This window comes from Pantherophis guttatus, chromosome 7 (assembly GCF_059756535.1).
Source record: "Pantherophis guttatus breed Tessera chromosome 7, ASM5975653v1, whole genome shotgun sequence".
NCBI lineage: Eukaryota > Metazoa > Chordata > Lepidosauria > Squamata > Colubridae > Pantherophis > Pantherophis guttatus.
The window spans coordinates 69,739,377-69,762,900 of record NC_142069.1 but is presented as its reverse complement, the minus strand read 5'-3'; the positions used below and the strand labels follow the sequence as shown (position 1 = coordinate 69,762,900).

At 40.8% G+C, this 23,524-nt stretch overlaps 1 protein-coding gene across 2 annotated transcripts; it reads right to left on the bottom strand.

Moving 5' to 3' along the window:
• Positions 1-485: 485 nt before the first annotated feature.
• ASB15 (ankyrin repeat and SOCS box containing 15) lies at positions 486-23,349 on the bottom strand. Of its 2 annotated transcripts, none has more exons than XM_087874202.1 (10): positions 22,857-23,349; positions 18,448-18,588; positions 17,532-17,584; positions 17,073-17,204; positions 16,534-16,692; positions 14,924-15,169; positions 13,619-13,790; positions 4,080-4,650; positions 3,001-3,154; positions 486-1,802 (listed from the first exon to the last, which is right to left on the bottom strand). In XM_087874202.1, exons 2-10 carry the CDS (start codon positions 18,564-18,566, stop codon positions 1,630-1,632), a joined length of 1,779 nt encoding a protein of 592 aa, XP_087730328.1. In that variant the 5' UTR covers positions 18,567-18,588; positions 22,857-23,349; the 3' UTR covers positions 486-1,629. The 2 variants fall into 2 exon arrangements, with proteins under 2 accessions (XP_087730328.1, XP_087730327.1); XM_087874201.1 differs by having other exon boundaries at positions 18,448-18,615; positions 22,857-22,944.
• Positions 23,350-23,524: the final 175 nt, after the last annotated feature.

Genomic DNA, 23,524 nt, shown 5'->3' with positions numbered 1-23,524 from the left:
ATTTGATTGTGTGGGCCACACGTCCGCACATGTACACACACTTACACAGAGCAAACAGTTTGCAGTCAGGTAACAACAAATTGGAAGACTTCCAAGGGGGAAAAAAAGTAATCACCTCAAACTTGAACATATTTTGTGAGGTTAAATATGTTAAATTGTATCTTCTAATAATATCAACATGGCAAATCCAAGAATGTGTTAGTACCTAAGTTGTAGTCTTTAATTCTTATATAAGTTCCCTTCAATTGGAACATGTAAATACCATGAAAAGACAGAAGAACTAAACACGTCTTCAGTAAAATTCCTAAACGTATCTATGAAATACTGCATGGAAAATCCAAATTATTGGATGGACCAGTTTTTACATTGTCCCGTTTCACATGAACGGATCCAAAGCTGGTTCTGCAGGAACTTGTCACATAATAATCATAAGCAATTAGATCTGCTCCTTATATAGGGTAGGACTGCCACTGACAATTTAACCATTTAAAAAACAGAAACTGCATTTATTAACCTTTGAATGGTAGAAGTACACTCCTCAAAATTCAGAAAAATAAATAAAGTTAAGTTCATTTACATTCAATAAGAATTCATTATAGTTATTATGTAATTAATAGTACTACTCTCGTTATTGAATTTTTTTCTGCCTCATTAAAAATAACTGTTTGGTCACTTTAGGAAATTGTTCAGGGTGTGCCTGAAGCTTTTAATACACAGCTAAGCCTCCGGATTGTGATACCCATGAAAATCCAGCAGGCATCCATGAATGCCAGAATTTCAAAAAATTCAGTATGCATGTTGAAATTAGCATTCTCTTTTTAGAACAAGCGTTTTGTATGTTCAGTGATAATCTACCTGTAAACAAACAGGCTTTATATAAGAACAGTTTGTACATATGTACATGTTTGTGTGCACCTACACATATTTATATATGTATACAGAAGAAAACTGAGATGTGCAGATCAAATCAATAGAAATCTATGTTTGTCTTATTTGACAGGTGATAAAATATAGTGAATTGCCCTGCAAAATAATCCTAAAACAAAATGAATTATATGAATGCTATGTTTCTAATCTGCAAGCCGTGAAAAATAGAGGAAAATGCAAAAGAAAATTCTTGTTTAAATAAAATCCACATAATATTTAACACATCTTTTAACTCTTCCAGATTTAATGTTACAGGTTATATTGCATAATAAGAAATATTTTCTATTAGAATATATCCAGAATTTAATTATGATTTGTGTTAAGAAAACAAAACTATTTTTTGACAATTGAACAATCTCTATTTCAAACGGAAATGGAAAAGATGATGGGGAAACACACTAAAACCAAGATACATAGGCAGGAGGGAAAACTAGCACAGTTCTGCAAATACTGTATGTAGGTATAAAGTTGATATAAGAGTTCCCACATGTAAAGTCTCTATGACACAAATGGAAATGAAGCAATGGAGCTGGTGTCATTCCCCCCTCCCCCCCCAAAAAAATGCAAGCGTCAGGTATAAAAAAAATCTCTTCCGTGGGCCTAAGGAAATCTTTAGAAGTCATCTCATATTTGGCAATTTAGATATTCTGATCCAAAGCTTAGTTAACTTCAATAAGCAAGGGAATGTGTCTAGGATTTTGATCATTCCAAATGTAATTCTCTTCCATAAAGATCGTATTCTTTGAAGAGGATAAATTCCGTTAAAATTGGGGGGAGAGGAAGATTCTTCACAGATGGAGTCGTCTCTCTTCTCACTAATCCTATATATTTACGTATTTTCAGGCGGCACAAATGTTTTAGTGGACGAGGATTCTCTGAAAGATACAAAGGAAAGAAATGGAATGGAAAATATGTCTGATTAATTTAGCACTGAAGTATCATACAGTGGGCGGGAACCTTAGAGATAATTTGGTCCAATGCCTTACTCAGTGCAGGATACATTAGAGCATGACCATCCATCCAGCCCATTTGAAGACCTCCACTGAAACCCAACTGACCATGTCATATGGCAGCCTGTTTCCCTGGCTAACAGCTCATACAACCAGGAAGGTTCCCCTGATGTCTATTTGTTTCTACTTTTTGAATTCACTGGTTCAAGTCTTGATCATTGGAGCAAGAGAGAATATTTTTATTTCTCTTTCCATGTGACTTCATATAGTTGCTGCTATTATATCCCCCTTTAGTTATCTTGTAATTACACCTGATTTCCAGAACTTTGTAGCTTCCCTTTGCCCAATTTTCAGTGTTCTTTTTTAACTGTAATGCCCAGAACTAGAAACAACACTCCAAATGAAATATGAAAAGTGCAATATAGAATGGAATATAAGTTCCCATGATCTGAACTCTTTGGTCCTATTAATGCATCCCTAAGACAGAGTTCATCTTTTTACAGTTGCATTGTACTCCTGGCTCATATTTAATTTGTGATCAATGGCAGTATCCAAATCCCTTTCACATGTACTTTTGCTTTTCTATCCTAGTGCCTTTCTTGTTTTCTACTGAAATGCAGAATGCTACATTTCTCCCTAACAGACATGGTAAAATCCAGAGGTAAAATCAACATGATGTGATATGTTGACCAAAATGAGACACACTGTTGCCAGCTGTCAACACTGTTTTTAAAAAAAGGTTCTGTAACACAAATGAGTAGTATTTCACTTTACCATACATTTCAAATTTTATTATTTCTGTGCTGGTATTAGAGAAATGATATCACTTAAATAAGTATTGATTATATCTAGACTGGCTTTCAGATGCTAGAAATCCTATTCAGTATTTCAAATATATCAGTTTGGAAGGATAGCCATTTATTTATGACGCCATCTAAACCAATAATTTAATCCTCATTTATTCACAAGGCTATAAATCCTGTTCATCTGAAGATGGTAAAAAACAGGGCACACTGTTATAATAATAACAAATTATTTGATATTTTCAAACACAAATACGTTTTACTTTTGTTTTCATAGATTAAACAGCTAGCCTAATTCTAAGCCAACAGTATTCATTTACCTAATATTTGCTGGATTTCTGGCCATTCTTCCTGAGTCTCCAAGACAAATTTAAGTTTAGTGCAGAGAGGAACATAATCCATATAATCTATCAAAATGCGGACAATGGGTCCAACTAAATGTTTCATCCAAGGAAGTGTAATAAAGTCACAGAACTGAAAGGAAATACAATCAGTGTTATACGAAATTATTTTCTAAAATGTATTATTATAATATGGTGCAGAATTCATGAATAGATCACACCTTAAAACAAGATACATAAATCCAAACATTTATTTAAAAGGCAGGAGAAGCTTGTTAGAATTCTTAAAATATTACAGTGCCATTTCATAGTTTCTGTAGTTCTCTATATCTCTTTGAGAAGAAATTGAAAAGCTATATTCTGAGCTGAAATACTTGAACTTTACTGGCATATATAATGACTTATAAAACATTAAATATTAAGCTTGTTAACAGAATAAATCATAGACCTCTTCTTTATCTGTATAATACAGCTGAAGTTCATATGACACCTTTTGTTTAAATAGGTAGCCTAATAAAGCCTAAATAATGAAATAAATAAATTTGATAACCGATGTAGACTTGCAACAGTTTTGCAGGGAATCTAAGTGACCTCTTATACCAGCTAATATAAGTTTTCCATTGGATTAACTTGTTCTTCCTTTCTTCCCACATAGCACTGGGAATATTGCTGGCACTGCTCTATCAATAGTTCTTCCCTTGGCTCCACTCTTTTGAAGAAGGGTAGAAGGGTACATCGAACAGAGCAATGTAATGCTTGCATCTCTAAGCATGCTTATCAGTAGGAGAGACAAGGACATGAACATGTGCCAGTGTTTTCTTTTTACAACAGCTTCTATCCTCACTCTACACTTGGCCTTTGTCATTATACCTAAAAATAGAAGGAGGAATGAGCATTATTCATACAGCTCTTAGTCACGATTTTCTTTAGGGGAAGAGGTACAATCAAAGTGAAATATCTGAGATTTTAAACCCAACAATAGTCAACCCAACACATTCTCCTTAACAAATGCTGATTAATAATAATATTGAATAGGATTTTTAAAAAAATATCCTTACGGGGTTATCTTCAATTACACAAGATGTCCAGCCTGGTAATATCTCTTCCTCTGTTGTTGGCCACAAAAAAGAATTTCCAAAGATATCACCATGCATGCAGTCAAAACAGAGGTCCACATTGTACCCATGGTTAAGCAGCAACCTTAGCATGACTTCATCATTCAAGGCATATTGAATGGCACTGGGAAAATGAGTGTCATTCACAAGGTTAAAATAACAGTTGACATTTGCTCCATAAGAAAGAAGCAACCGTACAATTTCATGGTTGTTTGCTCTCACGGCCACAAGAAGGCAATTGAGAGGATCTTTATTGGGGTCTGCGCCAGCTTGCAATAATATTTCAGTGGAGAGAATGTCATTGTTGGAAACTGCAAAATAAAGTGCCGTTTTCCTTTTATCATCATAACTTTGTGAAATGTGTTCTGCCAGAAGAACATTGACATCGAACCCATTTTCAATTAGGAGTTCCAGGCACTGTGGATTCTGGCCATCTGCTGCTGAATGGATGGGACTCTGCCCACTTTTCCGGATTGCACTTCTGGATGTAACTGGAATCAGGAATTTCAAGGCCCTGCAAAAATAGGGAAGATGAATTTAATATGGTGGCTAAAATACAGATAATACACAAGTTACAAAGTTAAAGCTTAGCTCTAAGTTATAAAGGCAGGCTATGTGTACTTTTGTGTTCAGAAGAGTCAGGTTCAGTTGCTGATACCTATAGATTATCAGAAAACGTGAGGACTAGGACATTATATAGATAGCTAGATCCCCAATGAAATTGGACACTATTAAATGGCAGTATTTAGCCTACATTCATCTTTGTGTCTTGGCTTGAATTGGTGCACTACCTACTATGGAGACTATAGGCAACTCTACCTGTCTCCCGTGCAACAGTTTTACATGTTCCTGCTCAGATACAGTAATCCACTTATTGCTGCCTTGCCCATTATACCACTCATGGAGACTGGCATTCATAAATCTGATTATCAAAAAGGTTAGCTCTCTTTCTAATCAATAAATTACAATTTAATGTGTTTTATTAGTGCTTTCTGTGTTTTTAATTCTGTGATTGTGTTTTATTGGTCTGTGACTGTAAATAAATCTACTTCCTTCACCTTGCGTTGATGTGATGTTTCTATGATGAAAAATAGCTCTATTCTGTAAAGAACCAATTTCCCCATAACAACCTATTGCACTTGAAAGATGTATTGATGACAGTACCAATTTAGTGACAATCATCTGTGAGTCAAAACAATTTCACTCTTAGCCTATAACTTGAAAGCAAGTACCTGCACTTTCAATGACTACTAAGTACAATGGTCAGGGGCCATGCAATTTAGCTGCCTCAAACTTTTACAGATTTATAGCATTATCACTAATGCTAAGTGTTAAGAATTTGCCCTTGGTACTCATGCATCCAAGATAATGGAATGACTTGTAAGAAAGAGATCTAGGAATAAAGTTTTGCTCACTAAAACTCTTTTCATTTCAAAATGTTCATTGTCATGAAAGAGCTCAAAAGTAGGAACTAAATTTTGTCACCTAACTTTTGAACATGATTTTCCCCCCTTGTAAATAAATCCGGGGAAATGTTTGATTAGCAATTTAGGAAGCAAGTCTGAACCATTTGTTACCCCTCCTTGAATGATGATGAAACCTAACTTTGGAGATTTCTGATATCAAAACTAGAGAAATATCCAATTCATCATCAAGTTCATCTCAGGAGACAGCAAAACTGCTCCATGTTTTAAAGAAGGAATTAATTTAAACCAGTATTTCTAGATTGAAAACCTAGTGGAAAAAAGTATGTACCTTGTTATCTGTTTCTAACATGCATTTCCTCCTAACTGTTTCTTAGTATTCCCATCTTCACTGTTCTTAATGTCAGAAAGAACCAAATAAACAATAACTGATAGGGAAAGCAGTCAATTTTTTCAGCATTAAATTTTCTTCTCCATTAAATCATTTGTCATAAATAATAAAGACCATAAGCTACCATGCCTGGGGTACATAATTCTGCCTGATAATTAAACTAACACTGACCCAAACCTAAAATTGAAGAAGAAGAATGAATGATACAAAACAAAATAGATCCTTGTATTTTTAAGATAGTTTCCATAAAGTTAATATGCTTCTAACACTAGAAGAACCACTGCAGATGGCCTATAAGTATTGTAGAAAACAATTAGTCAGCATTTAGATGCAAACTCATCTAAGATGCTGGAGGGAAGCAGAATCGGTGAAATTTGTCTTGGTTCATTTTTTTTTTTTTTGGTATACAAGAATATGCATGTTTGTTTACGTAAAGGTAAAGGTTCCCCGTGCACATATGTGCTAGTCGTTCCCGACTCCAGGGGGCAGTGCTCATCTCCATTTCAAAGCTGAAGAGGCAGCGCTGTCCGAAGACGTCTCCATGGCCATGTGGCTGGCATGCCTAAACGCCAAAAGCGCACAGAACGCTGTTACCTTCCCACCAAAGGTGGTCCCTATTTTTCTACTTGCATTTTTACATGCTTTCAAACTGCTAGGTTGGCAGAAGCTGGGACAAGTAACAGGAGCTCACTCCGTTACGCAGCACTAGGGATTCGAACCGCTGAACTGCTGACCTTTCTGATCGACAAGCTCAATATCTTAGCCACTAAGCCACCGCATTTAGATTTACCCAAATTCATGGACATCTTGGGGGGGAGCAAGGGGACGAAATGACAAAGCCCACATATTTACATAAGGAGCAGAGCTTACATTTCAATATCACAATGCAAGTTTCATCATTCTGAAGAGACCTTTGGACCCAGCAGATATTGAGATTCCTACAGATTTCTCCCTCTTGTTTATATTTATAAGATAGCTTTCCAAGAGAAAGGAGAGGAAGAAATTGCTTAAACCTTTCCTTTCAGCATTTGTCCATTCAAAATTGTGCCCCCTACTATTTCACATTCTTTAGGAGAAAAAATTGCAGAGATGTATAGTTTTTTCCTTTTGGAGCTAAGTTATCGGTAGCAAGGTACTTAGGGAGTGTAGAAAGTTAGCACCTATCCCTCTCCAAGAAAAATGAAATATTTTAGGAAACATTAAAAAGGCAGAATATTATATTTCCCTAAATATGCTCTTGGAGACAAAAAGCAGACCCCACCTTTCTTAATAGCCCTCAGCAGATGTCAGCGCTTAAGAGATAAGGAGATAGATAGCTCTATTCATAAACAAATACCCTCACCCAAGATCCAACAAAGGTAGGATTAGCCCTCAGTCACAGTAGGAATTGCCCAAAGCCTCTTCATTGCATCATCTCAGCAGTTCAAACTTCAACCAAGCCGGGAGCTCAGACAACCTCAGCTATGACCCCTACATAACCCCTACAAGGCCCCATGGAAGTCTGACAACCGCCAATAGAATATATGTTCTTGCACAGGAACAGGAAGCTCAAGTGCAAAACCCAAGAGAAGGTATAAATACCCTCCACTCTCAACTCCATGTGGTCAGCTGCACCAAAACCACCCATGTGGTCCTGCTTCATCATTAAACCATCTTTCCAATCAGTCTCCATGTTTCCAGTGTCTTTTCCCCAGCTTGGAACTGAACCAGATGGATATTTCTTCCAACAGGAGAGCTTTAAAAACTTATTCTTTGAATCCAAATATTACTTAGCTTGTGCTTACAGCATCTTGAAATCACTTTCAATTCGGAACAAAAGAGAGTAGCATGTAATTTAAACAGAGGTGGTTCGGACCGGCTTGGGCGAGTAGGTAGCGATGGTGGCGGGCAGTTTGGAGAACCGGTAGCAAAAATCCCTGCCCCCGCCCCCCATGCCCAGCTGAGCTGTGCGATCATCAGAGCCTTTTTTTTCTTTTAAATGGCTCTGACCAGCCAAGCTCTGATGATCCCAGCTGTTGCCTGCTAATCGGTAGCAAAAATCCCTCCCCCTTCCCCCTCAGCTTGCTTACCTTAGCTGCTGGTCGCAACACCTTGCTGTAATCCCTGTAATCGATTGCATCAGCAAGCAACTGTATCTTCCTGCCTGCAATCAAGCCGGCAGAGAGTTGTGGACTTCAACTCCCAGAATTCCTCAGCCAGCAAAGCAAAGCTGGCTGAGGAATTCTGGGAGTTGAAGTCCACAAGTCTTAAAGTTGCCAAGGTTGGAGACCCCTGTTCTATTGGGTAAGTTTTTTTCCCCTTTGGGAGCTTTAAAAAAAATAGTTAATTGGGTTTTTTTTTTAGTTGTTCTTTTTTTTTAGACCTAGCCATTTAAAGTTTAGGAAGTTTTAAATTTAGCTGCTTTTATATAAAAATAAAAATAAAATAAAATAAAATAATATTTGTGCAGCTTTCTGAGATTTTGTGTGTTTTTGTAGTGTTTCACTCTAACTACACAAACACACAAAATCTCACAAAGCTGTATATGGAATTTTGTGTGTCTAGCACAGCTGCTTTTACATTGTGGGTGAGCCAGTTGTGTTGTGTTGTGTTTTGTAGGTTAAAAAAGGGCAAAGAAGTGACATTGACTTGGCCACGCCCACCTGACCAACAAGCCACACCCTCCCAGTTACCTTACCATTAAGCCACGCCCACTAATTAAGCCACGCCCGCAGAACCAGTAGCAAAAAAATTTAGATTTCACCCCTGAATTTAACCCTACCTTAACACGCACAGAGATCCCAACTAATAAACTGGAATACTTGTATCAGTTTTATTTAATTTGATTGTCTGACCAACTGTACTGTTACAAGTAGGTAGACTCGGCAATGAAACTTGGAAAAGTCAGTTACTCTTGCAGTAATGCAATGAGATTATAGAGCGATATATAACCTAAGTAGAACAATCGGATAAATAAATACTAAAACAAATTAAAAAGGCTGCAATTGTAGGTGGGGTTAGGTTAATCAGATTTCTACCTTTAAAAAAAGAAGGCTCTAAATTTAGAATGGTAACCCCTATATCAGAATCCTCTTTTATCATAAGCCAGTTTTTGATCACAAAGTCTAATGTTGAGGCACACTGAGAAAAAAGCTGGGGATGGGGAAGGATTTGTGGACCCAGTAGATTCCAAGACTTAGCCATTCTCTGTCCCAACATTCTGTATCAACCACAAATCAGGAAAAACTTTACTGTAATTTGGGGGGGAGGGCATTTAAGAATGACCATCAGTTACAGAAAGATGCAAGCATGTATGATATTCCTGACCATCTAAAGGCAGCGCACTTTACTGTTCAGCCCTGAAATGCACAATCCTATTTATTTCTTAAAAAAAAAAAAATAGCAGGATTCAGTGGAATGTATTCTTAGGAAAGTTTGTATACAAATGCAGTCTCAGTTTGAAGGCACCTCCAGGAAAACTCCCTCTTTTTTATTTTTTTGCATATGCTGTTTTATAACCCTTATTTTAAGGGTTTTAAGGGGTTCTGGGGGTGGGGGAGGTTATGTGGGTTTGGGGGAAAACCCACGGGGGTTGCAGACCAGTCCGGTTGTTATTAATGGTGCCGTAGGGGGTGCGGACTCTGGGGGAAAGGGGACTGTTAGAATGCCCTCTAGTGAGGGCTTCTCTATTAACACACTGAGTGGGAGGGGCAGGTATGGCGGGAGCAGGGGGCCATATCATGTGGTGGGGGCTCGTACTCGCTATCTTCGAGCGATTGCGTGCCCCGGCCCCCTTAGCTCTTCCCGTTCCCCAGGCTGCTTAGAGTCTCAGCGCCCGAGTCTCCGGCTGATGTTATGTAATGCCAGGTCCGTGGTAAATAAAGCCCCCCTCATTTGTGATCTTATTCAGGAGGGGGGAGCGGACCTGGCAGGTATCACGGAGACCTGGTTGGGCCATGAGGGGGGAGTTCCCCTCGTGGAGATGTGCCCATCAGGCTTCCGGGCATTTCATCAGCCGAGAGCTCAGGGCAGGGGCGGGGGGGTGGCGGTCATTCTAAAAGAAGGTCTTGATCCGAGGGAGACCACTGTACCTCAGATAGCCGGATGTGAGTCCCTTTTTGTGAAGTGGGGTCGCGGGGTGCAGATGGGTCTGTTGATCACGTACCTGGCTCCCTGCCACGTGGCAACGACCCTGCCCGAGCTCCTCAATGTTATAGCCGAGGTGGCGGCTGATACCCCCAGACTTGTGGTCATGGGGGATTTCAACCTGCCATCCATCGGTGAAACATCTGAGGTAGCTCGGGAGTTCATGGCTTCCATGACGGCCATGGACCTGACCCAAGTAATTCACGGCCCTACTCATATGGGGGGACACACTCTGGACCTAGTTTTTATCTCTGGTCAGTGGTTGAGTGGCCTCGATATAGGGGATGTAGATATCGAACCCTTGTCATGGTCTGACCACTCGCTCCTTCGACTTGACTTTCTGACCGCCGTACCCCGTCGCAGGGAGGCGGAACCGACCAGGTGGTTCCGCCCCAGGCGCCTGATGGACCCTGATAGGTTCCAGATGGAGCTTGGGCCATTTCCTGAGACTCTAGCTCATGACTCGGCTGATGACCTGGTGGCCGCCTGGGATAGGGCGGCTGCCGGGGCTTTGGACCGGGTCGTGCCTTTGCGGCCTCTGACCCGGCACCGAACTCACTTAGCTCCTTGGTTTTCCGAGGAGCTGAGGGAGATGAAGCGCCGGAAAAGACGCCTAGAGAGCAGTTGGAGGGCCAGTCGTTCCGAGTCTGACTTGACACTGGTAAGGTCTCATATTAAGACCTACCTAGTGGCGATAAAAGCGGCGAAATCTAGCTATTTTGCCGCTCTTATCGCGTCATCAGATAACCGCCCAGCCACCCTGTTTAGGGTGACCCGCTCCCTCCTCCATCTGGGAGCGCGGGAGGACCCCTTGCAGGGCCGAGCTGAGGATTTTGTACAGTATCTGGATGATAAAATAACTCAGATTCGGGAAGACTTGGCCGCCGACTGGGTTAGTTCAGACGAGATGACTGAGGCAGGCCTTGAGAGTGTTATCTGGGAGGAGTTCGATCCTGTGGCTCCCGAGGACATGGACAGGATCTTGGGACGGCTGAACGCAACCACATGTTTATTGGACCCGTGTCCCTCCTGGTTGGTGCTGGCTTCCCGGGAGGTTACACGAGGCTGGCTCCAGGGGATTATTAACGCTTCTTTGAGCGAGGGTGTCCTGCCGGCCGCCTTGAAAGAGGCGGTGGTGAGGCCTCTCCTCAAGAAGCCATCCCTGGATCCGGCTATTTTGGCTAACTATCGTCCAGTCTCCAACCTTCGCTTTATTGCGAAGGTTGTTGAGAGTGTGGTGGCGCGACAGCTTCCCCAGTACCTGGATGAAGCTGTCTATCTGGATCCGCTCCAGTCCGGCTTCAGACCTGGGTACAGCACGGAAACGGCATTGGTCGCGTTGGTGGATGATCTCTGGAGGGCCCGGGATAGGGGTTATTCCTCTATCCTGGTCCTATTAGACCTCTCAGCGGCTTTTGATACCATCGACCATGGTATCATGTTGCGCCGGCTGGAGGGACTGGGAGTGGGGGGCACTGTTTTGCGGTGGTTCTCCTCCTATCTCTCCGACCGGTCGCAATCTGTGTTGACAGGGGGGCAGCGGTCGACCCCAAGGCGCCTTGTTTGTGGGGTGCCGCAAGGGTCGGTCCTCTCGCCCCTCCTGTTCAACATTTATGTGAAGCCGCTGGGTGAGATCATCCGTGGTTTTGGGGTGGAGTTCCATCAGTACGCTGATGACACTCAGCTGTACATTTCCACCCCAGACCATCCCAATGATGCCTTGGAAGTGATGTCCCAGTGCCTGGAGGCCGTGCGGGTCTGGATGGGGAGAAACAGGCTTCGACTCAACCCTTCCAAGACCGAGTGGCTGTGGCTGCCGGCGTCCCGGTATAGCCAGCTGACGCCATCGCTGGTTATTGGGGGCGAATCATTGGCCCCCACAGAGAGGGCCCGCAACTTGGGTGTCCTCCTGGATGCGCGGCTGTCCTTAGAAGGGCATATGACAGCCGTGGCCAGGAGGGCTTTTTGTCAGGTTCGCCTGATACGCCAGTTGCGTCCCTTTCTGGACCGGGACTCCCTACGCACGGTCACTCAAGCACTCGTCACTTCTCGTCTGGACTATTGTAACGCTCTCTACATGGGGCTCCCCTTGGGGTGCACCCGGAGGCTCCAACTGGTGCAGAATGCGGCTGCGCGGGGGATTATGGGAGCGACGGGGCGCTCCCATGTGACTCCTCTCCTGCGCGAGCTGCATTGGCTTCCGGTGGACTTCCGGGTGCGCTTCAAGGTGTTGGTGATTACCTTTAAAGCGCTCCATGGCCTAGGGCCAGGGTACTTACGGGACCGCCTTCTGCCACCAATAGCCTCCCACCGGCCGGTTCGCTCCCACAGAGAGGGTCTCCTCAGGGTGCCGTCGGCCAGACAATGCCGGCTGACGACCCCCAGGAGGAGAGCCTTCTCTGTGGTGGCACCTACCCTATGGAACAATCTACCCCCAGAGATACGAGTGATCTCCGACCTCCGGATTTTTCGTCGGGCCCTAAAAACTCATTTTTTTCAACTAGCTGGTCTGTCCTGATTTTAGGGTTAGTTTTAAAATTTTTAAAATTTTAATATTTATTTTAATTGACAAGTTTTAAATTATGAGCCAAATTTATAAATTATCTTAATTTTATTTTAATTGTGATGTTTGTATAGATGTTTTTTATCTGGCTGTTCACCGCCCTGAGTCCGAAAGGAGAAGGGCGGTATAGAAATGCGAATAAATAAATAAATAAATAAATAAATAAATAAAATAAATTATGTCCATTTATAATGTAAGATAGCTGGATACCTGTGCTTCGCTACGAAATTATTATGATGGGTCTTGACAAATTGACACTTATAGCTTGAAAATTAATGAGTAGTTACGATCAGCCTTTCCTCTCCCCTTCTCTCCCTCAGCCTTGCCCCACAGAAGCCTATCCTATTCTATCCCCCTTCTCTCCCTCAGCCTTGCCCACAGAAACATCTCCTATCCTATTCTCTTCTCTCCCTCACGCTTGCACCACAGAAGCCTCCCCATCCTATCCCCTTCTCCCCCTCAGCCTTGCCCCAGAATCCTCCCCCATCCTATCCCCTTCCCTCCCTCAGCCTTGCCCCCACAGAATCCTCCCCTATCCTATCCCCTTCTCTCCCTCAGCCTTGCCCCACAGAATCCTGTGGTGAGAAGGGGATAAGTTAGGGGAGGATTCTGTGGGGCAAGGCTGAGGGAGAGAAGGGGAGAGGAGAGGCCAATCATAACTACTCATTAAGTTTCAAGCTTTAAGTGTCAATTTATCAAGCTCCATAGTTTCATAGCGAAGCACAGGTATCCAGCTAGTAATAATATAAGAAATACTAATGATCTGATGGTCATTTCGAAAAATCCTTTCTTAGTGAGCACCTAGAGGCCAAGAGGAACATATGTGGCAAATTTCAAGTTTGTAGGCTTTACGGTTCTGGAGATTACGTGATTATGGCATGAGTGGTTTTCACTTTTATATATATAGATAAATAACAAAACAGTCATCATTCATTATGTAAAGTTGTTGGACGAAGAGATATAAAAAGAACACACTCACAGATAGTGTCCTTCATATGCTGCTCTGTGTATTGGAAGATGCCCTGCCTTATTAGGCAAATTGCCACTTCCCCCGTATTCCAACAGCAAAGTTATACAATCAGGATTGCCACCACCAGCTGCTTCAAAGAGTATTGATGATCCATCATCAGCTGTTATGTTAATATCACCACCTAGTGGTACAAGAAAAAGTAGACTTATGTCTCAATATTTACTTATTCATCACAACTTTGGAAATATATGTACAGTATCATCATGCTCTAATCAATTGCTTATTATCCAAGTTGCAGACAATCCAAGCATTTTTCCTTTGGTTTTCCTATTCTGAAATATTTTATGAATTGCTACAGCCTTACAGCCTCCTGCGAGTCCCTTGGACTGCAAGGCGATCAAACCAGTCAGTCCTAGAGAAGATCAACTCTGACTGCTCTTTAGAAGGCCAGATCCTGAAGATGAAACGCAAATACTTTGGCCACCTAATGAGAAGAAAGGACTCACTGGAGAAGAGCCTAATGCTGGGAAAGATTGAGGGCAAAAGAAGAAAGTGACGGCAGAGAATGAGGTGGCTGGATGGAGTAACTGAAGCAGTAGGCATGAGCTTAAATGGTTTCCGGGGGATGGTAGAGGACAGGAAGGCCTGGAAGAACGTTGTCCATGGGGTCCCGATGGGTCGGACATGACTTCGCAACTAACAATAACAGCAGCAGCAGCCTTACAGAGGAAGGGAAGTGTTTATTCATTGAATCTGCTCACATTAACAAAGTAGTATGAACAGTAACTTCTAGTTACTAGTAAATCTACGCCACAACCCTATGTATTAAATTCAGTGGCTTTGTGATAGTTAATGTAGATGTGGGAACTGTACACATTTCCAAATATATACCTTTCAAAATGTTATTGAATTATAACTCCCACCCAGCCAGTGGGGAAGAAAGATGGGAATTACATTTCAAGAAATAATCCCCTTCTTTTCAATCTATCCCGTTTGATGTTTCTAACTACACTTCTCTTATTGTGACCTTGATAGATGTAAAAAAGAATCAATCTTTAGTAGCCCTTGCCTATGTCATCATAAAAGCCATATAATCAGTTACTGACTTCTTTAATACCCATTGCAGCTTTCCGAAAAGTAGAAAATAAGTGGATTTAAGTAAATCTGAGTTGGGCAGCTAAGCATGTATTTTCAATTGTAAATTGAAATTAAGGAAGATGTTCATAAACACTTTGAAGGCAGTGAAGAACTATTCAATTCTTGTTACAGCCAAAGGTCATATTCCTTGCAGTACAAATATTGTTGTTAACACACCTTTATGAATTAAATACTCCAATACATCACAGTGTCCATATTCAGCAGCCACACCTAAAGGTGTTACTCCGTATCCATCTTTCTGTTGTACATTTCCACCATTCTTCACAAGAAGGGCAACAATATCACTGCAGCCCCGTTTTGCAGCTTCATGCATTGCTGACCATCGTTTAACACATGGTTGGTTGATGACACAATTGTAATCAATCAGAATGGAAACCATTTCATGTGATTTCTGTCTTACAGCTTAAGAGTTAAGACAAAGAAAAGAGAGGGGAAATGTTTAGATCACAGGTGGGTTTCAGCAGGTTCTGACCAGTTCTGGAGAACCGGTAACGGAAATTTTGAGTAGTTTGGAGAACCGGTAGTAAAAATTCTGACTGGCCCCGCCCCCATCTATTATCTGCCTCCCAAGTTCCAGCTCATCGGGAGAAAATGGGGATTTTGTAGTAACCTTCCCCTGCCACGCCTACCACATCATGCCACGCCCACCAAGCCACGCCCACAGAACCGGTAGTAAAATTAAACCCACCACTGGTTTAGATGTCATATATTTCAAAATAACCCACTGCAATCTCTGTAGAAAAATACTGTATTTTCATGGAATAAAAATAGATGATGACTTTAGCTTAGTTTGTAATGTAGTTCTAATTCAAGCTGTTATTCACATTTATATTTGCATTTGATTTTGATAATAATTAAAAATATTTTAGAATTAAGGATATTTCCTCTGCTTTATTTGCTGAAGAATGTACAACAAATATTCAACTTAACAGACCGTTGAAGGCAGGGGTTCAGCTATTCTCTACTGGCTATTCATCCGAAAAGGATGGCATCTATGCTGATGTCATAATATTATCAACATCTGCTAAATCAAAATTTCATTGTAATTACAAATAAAAAAGAGGGATTAAAAGCATTCAGGAATTGGTGGCATGCAAATAAAGGAAATATATTATTTCCTATTGTCATCATTCTTCAATCCCGGAAACTAAAGGAAACCCAACAGATGCTCCAAATGTTTTTTTAAAAAAAAATTTACAGTGGTTTTAGTGCATAAATTCTGTAAAAAATACAGGGACCAAGAATAATCTGAAAGTGAAAGAAAATGAAACATAATTGAGCAACTGATAATACAGTCTGCTACATTTCTATCTATCCAAGTGGAAATCATCTCAAATGTACTTTCCCCTTCTCTGACTTCGCTTAGCACCTCTTCCTCAGGTGCTGAAGGCTTCCCCTGGAGCTATGCTATCAACACAAAGGGGAAATTAGGCCGCTGCTCAAGAGAATACGCCAGAAGCACAAGAATGACATGAACTTTGGTGTACCCCTTCTGGTGATCAATGGAGGGAGGGGGGCTTATTTACAAAGAGACCTAAGGAAACAGTACATTAAAGAAATTATCATCTGTCATGAGATCAACTTGCATGTGTAAGCAAAGTTATAAAGGCAGGCTATGTGTAGTAGAGCTTAATGAGCTAAACACCAGTAACTCGTATGATTAAAGGTTTGCATAACCAATTTCCAGGTTCTACAGTGTTCAACCTCTGATCCTACAAGCTCTAGCAACAGGCTAAAATCCCCAAAACGATTTACAACATAATTACCAATCAGAAGAGGCGTTTCTCCTTTTCTGTTCATGGTATTTGGCCAAACTCCCTTTGCCAACAAGGTCCTGACATGTTCCACGTGGCCAGATTTGGCTGCCAATGTTAATGGTGTCTCTCCATCACACGTCTTATATTCCCACATACTTTTATAAGATGCTAGGTTGAGTTAAACATAAATTAGGTTTTCAGTGCTGCAATTGTTCTATACATATACTTGCTTTAAGAATTTTTAATACTAGATCATGTTCAATCAAAATCTCATAACACTTGCACTGAATAGATGCTTTTGCCACAATCTAAACTGGCTAAATATAAATTAGTTTGTAACACCTAATGAACCCTCATCACTGAAAGTACATACCGGTAGATGTACCAGTGAACACACCTGAAGCGGAGCTCAAACTTAAATAAGCTTATTGGTGCACTTTTTGGAAACAACCTTGAATTCATTCAGCATCCTAGGTGAACGCTGACTGGACACAACTCTGTATTCTTCAAACGTATTGATTGTAGCTTCAAAGTCTGGGCCAACTTACCATCCAAGATTACTTCAAGTATTTGCTGAATTGGCTGAACAGCAGCTTCATGTAAAGGAAACCAGCCTCTCTCATCAGCCTCATCCAGAGAGTATTTGTATTTTACATAGTTTTGAAGATCAAAGACTACTCCTAAAATAAATAATCTAAGGTGAAATGAAGCAAACATTCAGGACAGGCTACTGTTACCTTTAAAAAGGCAAGAAAGGCTTGTACTAAAGATTAACACATTTTGTAAAACCACAAGCTTTTATTGATAAATATATATGTGAGGTTTTGCTTTGCTCAGGTAGGAGATATACACACCCATGAATATATGGGCAAACAGTTGATCCGGTGGGCTAGATAGCAAAGAAATGAAAAAAACACAATATGTGACAACTCCCAATGAAAACAACTGTAAACAAAACAGGCCCACAATAATACAATTAATTTAACAATGCCTTTTGGCGTATATACCTTCTCTTATGGCAGCTACAAGTTTCTTGTTCTGATCACTAACAGGTACAAACCTATAGAAAAACAAACAAACAAAGCATATATAGAATCTCACATTTTGGGTGCTATTGCTGTAACCTTATCAAACATACCTACCGATATTTTCTTGCTTCTGCAATACTTGTTTCCTTCAAGTCAACCTCAAATTCTGGTGACTTCATGGACACATCCACATAGTTTCTTCAGCAACAATCCAGCATTTTCTTCCAGTCTATCCTACCACCCTGGAATATTAAGGTGGTCCTCCCAACAAAATGCTAATCAGCCTTGCTTAGCTTTTCAAAACCAGCAAAACCAGATGCTATTAGTTAGTTGTGTGTTGTTGTTTTCATAAGTGAATTGGAAAAACTGCATAAGTACTTTAGTTAGAAGTGAATTTAATTGGAATGATTACTATATTTTTTTACAGTCAGATTCATTGTTTCTCCAGTCTTTTTCTTACGTCTCATGTCTTTATTGCCCACCTAAGGTAAGTGATTTGTCCAACTTGAAGACAATGAAGTGCAAATATAAGTTCTTCAGGAATGCTCACTGCTTTCAGAAACCTGGTTTTTTTTAAAAAAACCAATGTTGAATCAGGAAACAAAAATAGCTCAATAAGAATGTTAATTAACACTACGCTCCTTCATTATTTCTTAAAATATCTGTTTTAAATAGATTAGCATCATTGTAAGTCATCAAAGTAGTATAAGTAATAAACACATCTACAAGTTACCACAACTTAAACTCCTGAAAAATGAGTGAATATCCTCATTATGTTCCCAACATTGGCCTTTAAAGCAATAAGTGAAGCACCACATATGAAAAGGCTGAGATACTCAGAGATTAAATCAGAGAAATTCAAAACAGGGTTTGGCCTACCACATCACGTAGTTACCTTGTCTCATTACTGGGAGAAGTCCTTTGCTGATTCTGTCCAGTATTGAGGGACTCCTGGATACTAAACTGAACAGCATATTCAGTGAGATCTTCATCAGACTCCTCATCTCCTTCCATTCTTTTTTATGGTGTTTAGGAGCTGTTCCAAGCCATAAAAAAGATGATGCTAAGTGAAAAATATGCCAAGACATGAGACAAGCACACATTCAGTAAAGTTTAATTTCATTCTTCAGATTAAGCGCGAGAACTGAAGTATAAAAAAATAAAGCAAAACACATTATACTTTAGCATTCATTATATACATTCCATTTTGTTAAGCAGTCAGAAAGTTGCAAAGCACAGAATTTACTCAGAATTGGTTTCCTTTGAAAAGAAGTGAGTGAAAGTTTATTATTCAGCAATGTAAAGACTAAGCATCAGCAGAAGCAAAATTTAAATTCATTGAAGTCCACTCTTCCTATGCCAAAGGTTTAAAGCAATGCTTCTCTAAATTTCTGTAATTAATTGCAGCTGTTTGGAAAATGTGAGTACTTCCATGGTTTTTTTTAAAATTATTCTATCGTAATTATTTTTATGAACTCAAAGAGGCGAATGCAGGGGTGCTATATAGCAGGTTCTAACAGGTTCTGGAGAACCGGTAGCAGAAATTTTGAATAGTTCGGAGAACCAGCAATACCACCTCTGGCTGGCCCCAGAGTGGGGTGAGAATGGAGATTTTGCAATATCTTTCCCCCAGGAGTGGGGAAGGAATGGGGATTTTGCAGTATCCTTCCCCTGGAGTGGGGTGGGAATGGAGATTTTGCAGTATCTTTCTCCTGCCACGCCCACCAAGCCACGCTCACCAAGCCACACCATATCCACCAAGCCACGCCCACAGAGTAGTAAAAATTTTTGAATTCCAGCACTGGGCGAATGTATCCTAATACTCTGTCCTCTTGCTATTTTCCCCACAACAACCACCCTGTGAAGTGAATTGGGCTGTGACAGAGTGACTGGTCCAAAGTCGCTTAAGTGGAACTAAAATTCACAGTTTCCTGGTTTCTATCCTGTGCTGTAACCGCTTTACTAAACTGGGTCTTTTTTATACACTTTTGTTTTTAACGATATGAGTGTTAAATGTTTTTTGGTAAATAACAATTAGGGTTTCATCTGTACAGGTAGTCCTTGTTTAACAGTCCTAATTGGGACTGGAATTTCCATTGCTAAGTGAAGCAGTCACTATGTAACCGAACTGTTTAGCAATGGTAGTTTCAGTACTTCTAGCTGTGGTTGGTAGGCAAGGATCTCACACTTCTATGCAAGCTGCCTATTCTATCCAGCTGCCTCCTTTCCAGCTGGGCCTGACGAACTCCGTTTGCCAGACCAGGTTTCACCACCCTGCCATGCCCACCTGCACTTCCAAGTCCTCCCCCTGCCTATCTCAGCTATCTCTGCCCTTTTGGATCCCCTACACTCTGGTGCTCTGCTTCCAGCTGACCTTCACAATCTTCTTCCTCCTACTGCTGACAAAGTACACCTGTTGTGGCCCGTCAGTGGCCTGCGCAGATCGTGGCTGATCCCAACGACGAGGAGGCTGGTGTGGTGTCGCGCCAGCAGCCTGCGCAGCCGGCGCTCGTGTCGGACAACGAGGAGACTGAAGAGGATGTAGTGCCAGAGGCAGAGACTCAGCCAGGGCCTTCAGAATCTCCAGAGGCTCCTTCAAATGGAGATAGCGAAGTGGAGGAGCCTCTCCTCAATGCTTGAGCACGCAGGGCTGCCAAAAGGCAGGAGTGGCTACTCAGGAGGAGGAAGTCTCCTCGAGAGTAAGGCTTGAGGATAATTGGCCACTCCCTTAGCCTATTTAAGTCACACGCCATTAGTATGTTTCTTGCTAGAAACAACTTGTAATTATCATCAGAGCATTTTTGGAAAAGTCTTATCTTGTTTTCTGGGCTGGTTGCCAACCTTTGGCGGACTTTGGTTTATTCTTGCTACTTAATGAATTTGATAAGGACCATTGGTGTGTGTCAATATCCTTGGGAATCCGGAACTGGGACAGAACAACACCTGGCCAAGGCAGTTACTGGCTCTTCACGAGGAGAGTATTGTGAGTATCTGTATTGGGAAGGGTCAGTAGCTGCCCTGGCCAGGCACATCTTGTCAGCAGTGGGAAGAAGATGGAGAAGTTCAGCTGGGGTAACAAAGAGATAGTAGGGACAGTGGAATGCAGGATGGCAGGGGTGTAGGGGTGTAGTGCAGAGTGGCAAGGAAAGAGGAGTGCTGAAAGGCAGTAGAGAGGTAGGTGCGGGCAGTGGTGAAATGTAAAATTGGTTGCTACTGGTTCTGTGGGCGTCACTTGGTGGGCGTCGCTTGGTGGGGGGATCATTGTTACTGGGTGGGCGTGGCCAACTTTGTTTTTTACTTTTTTAAAACATTTTTTTACTACCTATTCGCTACTACCTATTTTACTACCGGCTCGGGTGAATAGGTAGCAAAAAAATGCTTTTAAAAAGTAAAAAAGGTTCCGACGATCACAGCTGTGCCGCGCGATTGTCGGAACCTTTTTTTTACTTTTTGAAAGCATTTTTTTACTACCGGTTTGGGCGAATAGATAGTAAAAAATGCTTTAAAAAAGTTAAAAAAAAAGTTCCAATGATCGTGCGACACAGCTGTGATCATCAGAACTTTTTTTTTTTATTTTTTAAAGCATTTTTTTATTACCGGTTCGCCAAAACTGGTAATTTTTATCACTACCGGTTTGCCTGAGCCGGAGCGAACCGGTAGCATTTCACCCCTGTGTGTGTGTGTGGGGGGGGGGAGTTGAAACACACACTGCAGTATCTTCATTGTTGTTGAACAAATGGCTCTAAGTGAGGACTACCTGTAGGCTTCCACATCCCTTCCATTTTTAAAAAGCATTTTAAAGCTAAATTTTGTTCTAACATTTTGAAATCCAAACTAATCTTTTTATTTACCCGCTGGATTAGTTTTTGTTTTACCTTGCGTTGTAGTAACCACTGTTAACAGAAACCTGATAGAAATCTCAAAGGGTGAAGGGCTAAAAATAAGTGGTTCTTCTATCTCAGTTTTTCATTTACATCTCATTTTGTCACATTTCTTATTGATATTTTCCTTTCTTTCTGGATTGTTTATGCAAAATCACTATTCAAAATATGTGGTGCGTATGGATTCCTAGTCAGCAACCCCACATCAGTTTTCTGAGTTTTACGAATTCCATTGCTACTTGACTTATTACTGAAATGCTTCAGCAAACCAGTTGTCAGCCCCCATTTGTCAGCCTGGGTCAGCTGTGAACTTGCTGATCAGCACTAAGCTGAGGAAGGCAGGAATTGGGGCAGAAAGCAGGTTCTGACTAGTGACTAATGAAGAACATGGTGGACCTCCATAGATGACCAATGATCTGTGAACTACAGTTTGAAAATCACAAGTCTAGGGAGACAGCATGTTCATAAAACCCAATCTCAGATTTCTATCTCGCCTGAACCGTAGTGTGTTCTTTCAGTGACCTCCTGATCAGTGGTGGTATTCAGCCGGTTCTATTCGGTTTGGGTGAACCGGTAGGGGCGGCTGCGGGAGGCTCTGTCCACCGGCCCGGACGTCATCACGTCCCAGTTTTGACACTCTGCGCATGTGTGGAAGGCCCTGTGCATGTGCAGAGGTGGTGCATGCGAGCGCTCACGTTTGCGAACCGGTAGCGAAGGTAAGTGAATACCACCCCTGATCCTGATTAAAACTATCAGGGGGTAATAAAGATTTGGAGTCATCTCTTTCGACTGTCACCTAGCTTTCTCTGCTCCTATTGATACACATCACCAGAAAAAAAAAAACCTATCAACACTTAGGTGTTACTATCTCAGAATGATCCACATTTATAACCCTGTTCCCAAAAAAATTGACAGCAAATTCATTATATTACTATTTAATTTTCACATGAAAATAAAACTGAAATTACTGCCACTGATTTATATTCCTGAGCTCTAAAACTAAAATGAAACATTTCAAAGTACACAGATTTTACTAAAAGTGGATATGTTGAGCAATTTTTCATATCCAGGAATGGTGATTGCTTGGTATTTAAAAAAAACTAGAAAAAGGATATTATTTGTACCAAAGCTTGCTTAAAATCAAATTACATACATCTTATGGTAGTTAGGCATGGATCAAATATTTATTTATTTTTACTCTACCTTTATTATTTTTTATAAATAATTGTTGATGATTTAACACACTAACAATGTACGCACATCAAGTTCCCCACAATAACAAAGGAAGGGAGTAACTACACAGACATAAATTATTCACAGCAAAACCATCTGTCATTATTTCCAATCTCTGTCTGAATTTATTCATAGCATAATATTTCTAGTTTTAAGTTAACAATCTGTAAGTAAAGGTAAAAAAACTTACCTTTCAAAAGTTTGTCATTGTTTCATTGGCCGCTGAATTTCAAACATGTAGACATAGGCCTTGGGAACGGCTGGATCATGTGGTATTTCTAAAATTAAATACGTACTTGATAGTTAAATTAAGGTTTGACCTCAGACAAGTGAAATACAAGCAGCCTACAGGAAAATATGACACACAATTATTTCAAAGTCTCATCAAAGGTTATCTGAAGTTTAACAGATAAAATACAACTATTTGCCTCACGATAGGCAAGGTCTCGATGGTCATTAACCAGAACAATCAATGTTTAATGTTATTATTCTGCTGCAGCATGTAGTAGCTTAGCATTTTTTGCAAATCTAACCACTTTGGAATTTACTATACTGTCAGTTGTAGCTTAGTAAAAAAAAAAACATGGCTAAATAAATAATGGCAGACTTCAACATGTAAACTTAGTGTTTGCACAATATAGAATAAATACAGGCTACCAGGTTATGACTTAGTATGTTATATGTTATATATATCAGCTGGTATGGTAAATTTGTGTTCAGTATTGTGGGAACTCAGACCTGGAGTCAGTCAAAAAGTTAACCATGAGTTCTGCCTCGATACAATCCTACAGTGAAAAATAGCATCCCTTTCTTTAGGTAAACGGAAGTTGGAAAGAGCTGCAAATTAAATGAATAATA

What these genes read in the sequence shown, in the direction of transcription:
- ASB15 (XM_087874202.1), bottom strand. Translation starts at nt 18,566, where the DNA reads ATGGAAGGAGATGAGGAGTCTGATGAAGATCTCACTGAATATGCTGTT. An exon ending in GGAGTATTTAATTCATAAAG is followed by an intron (nt 13,791 to 14,923) that starts GTGTGTTAACAA and finishes TTGTACCACTAG; the next exon opens with GTGGTGATATTAACATAACA. An exon ending in GCATATGAAGGACACTATCT is followed by an intron (nt 4,651 to 13,618) that starts GTGAGTGTGTTC and finishes CTATTTTTGCAG; the next exon opens with GGCCTTGAAATTCCTGATTC.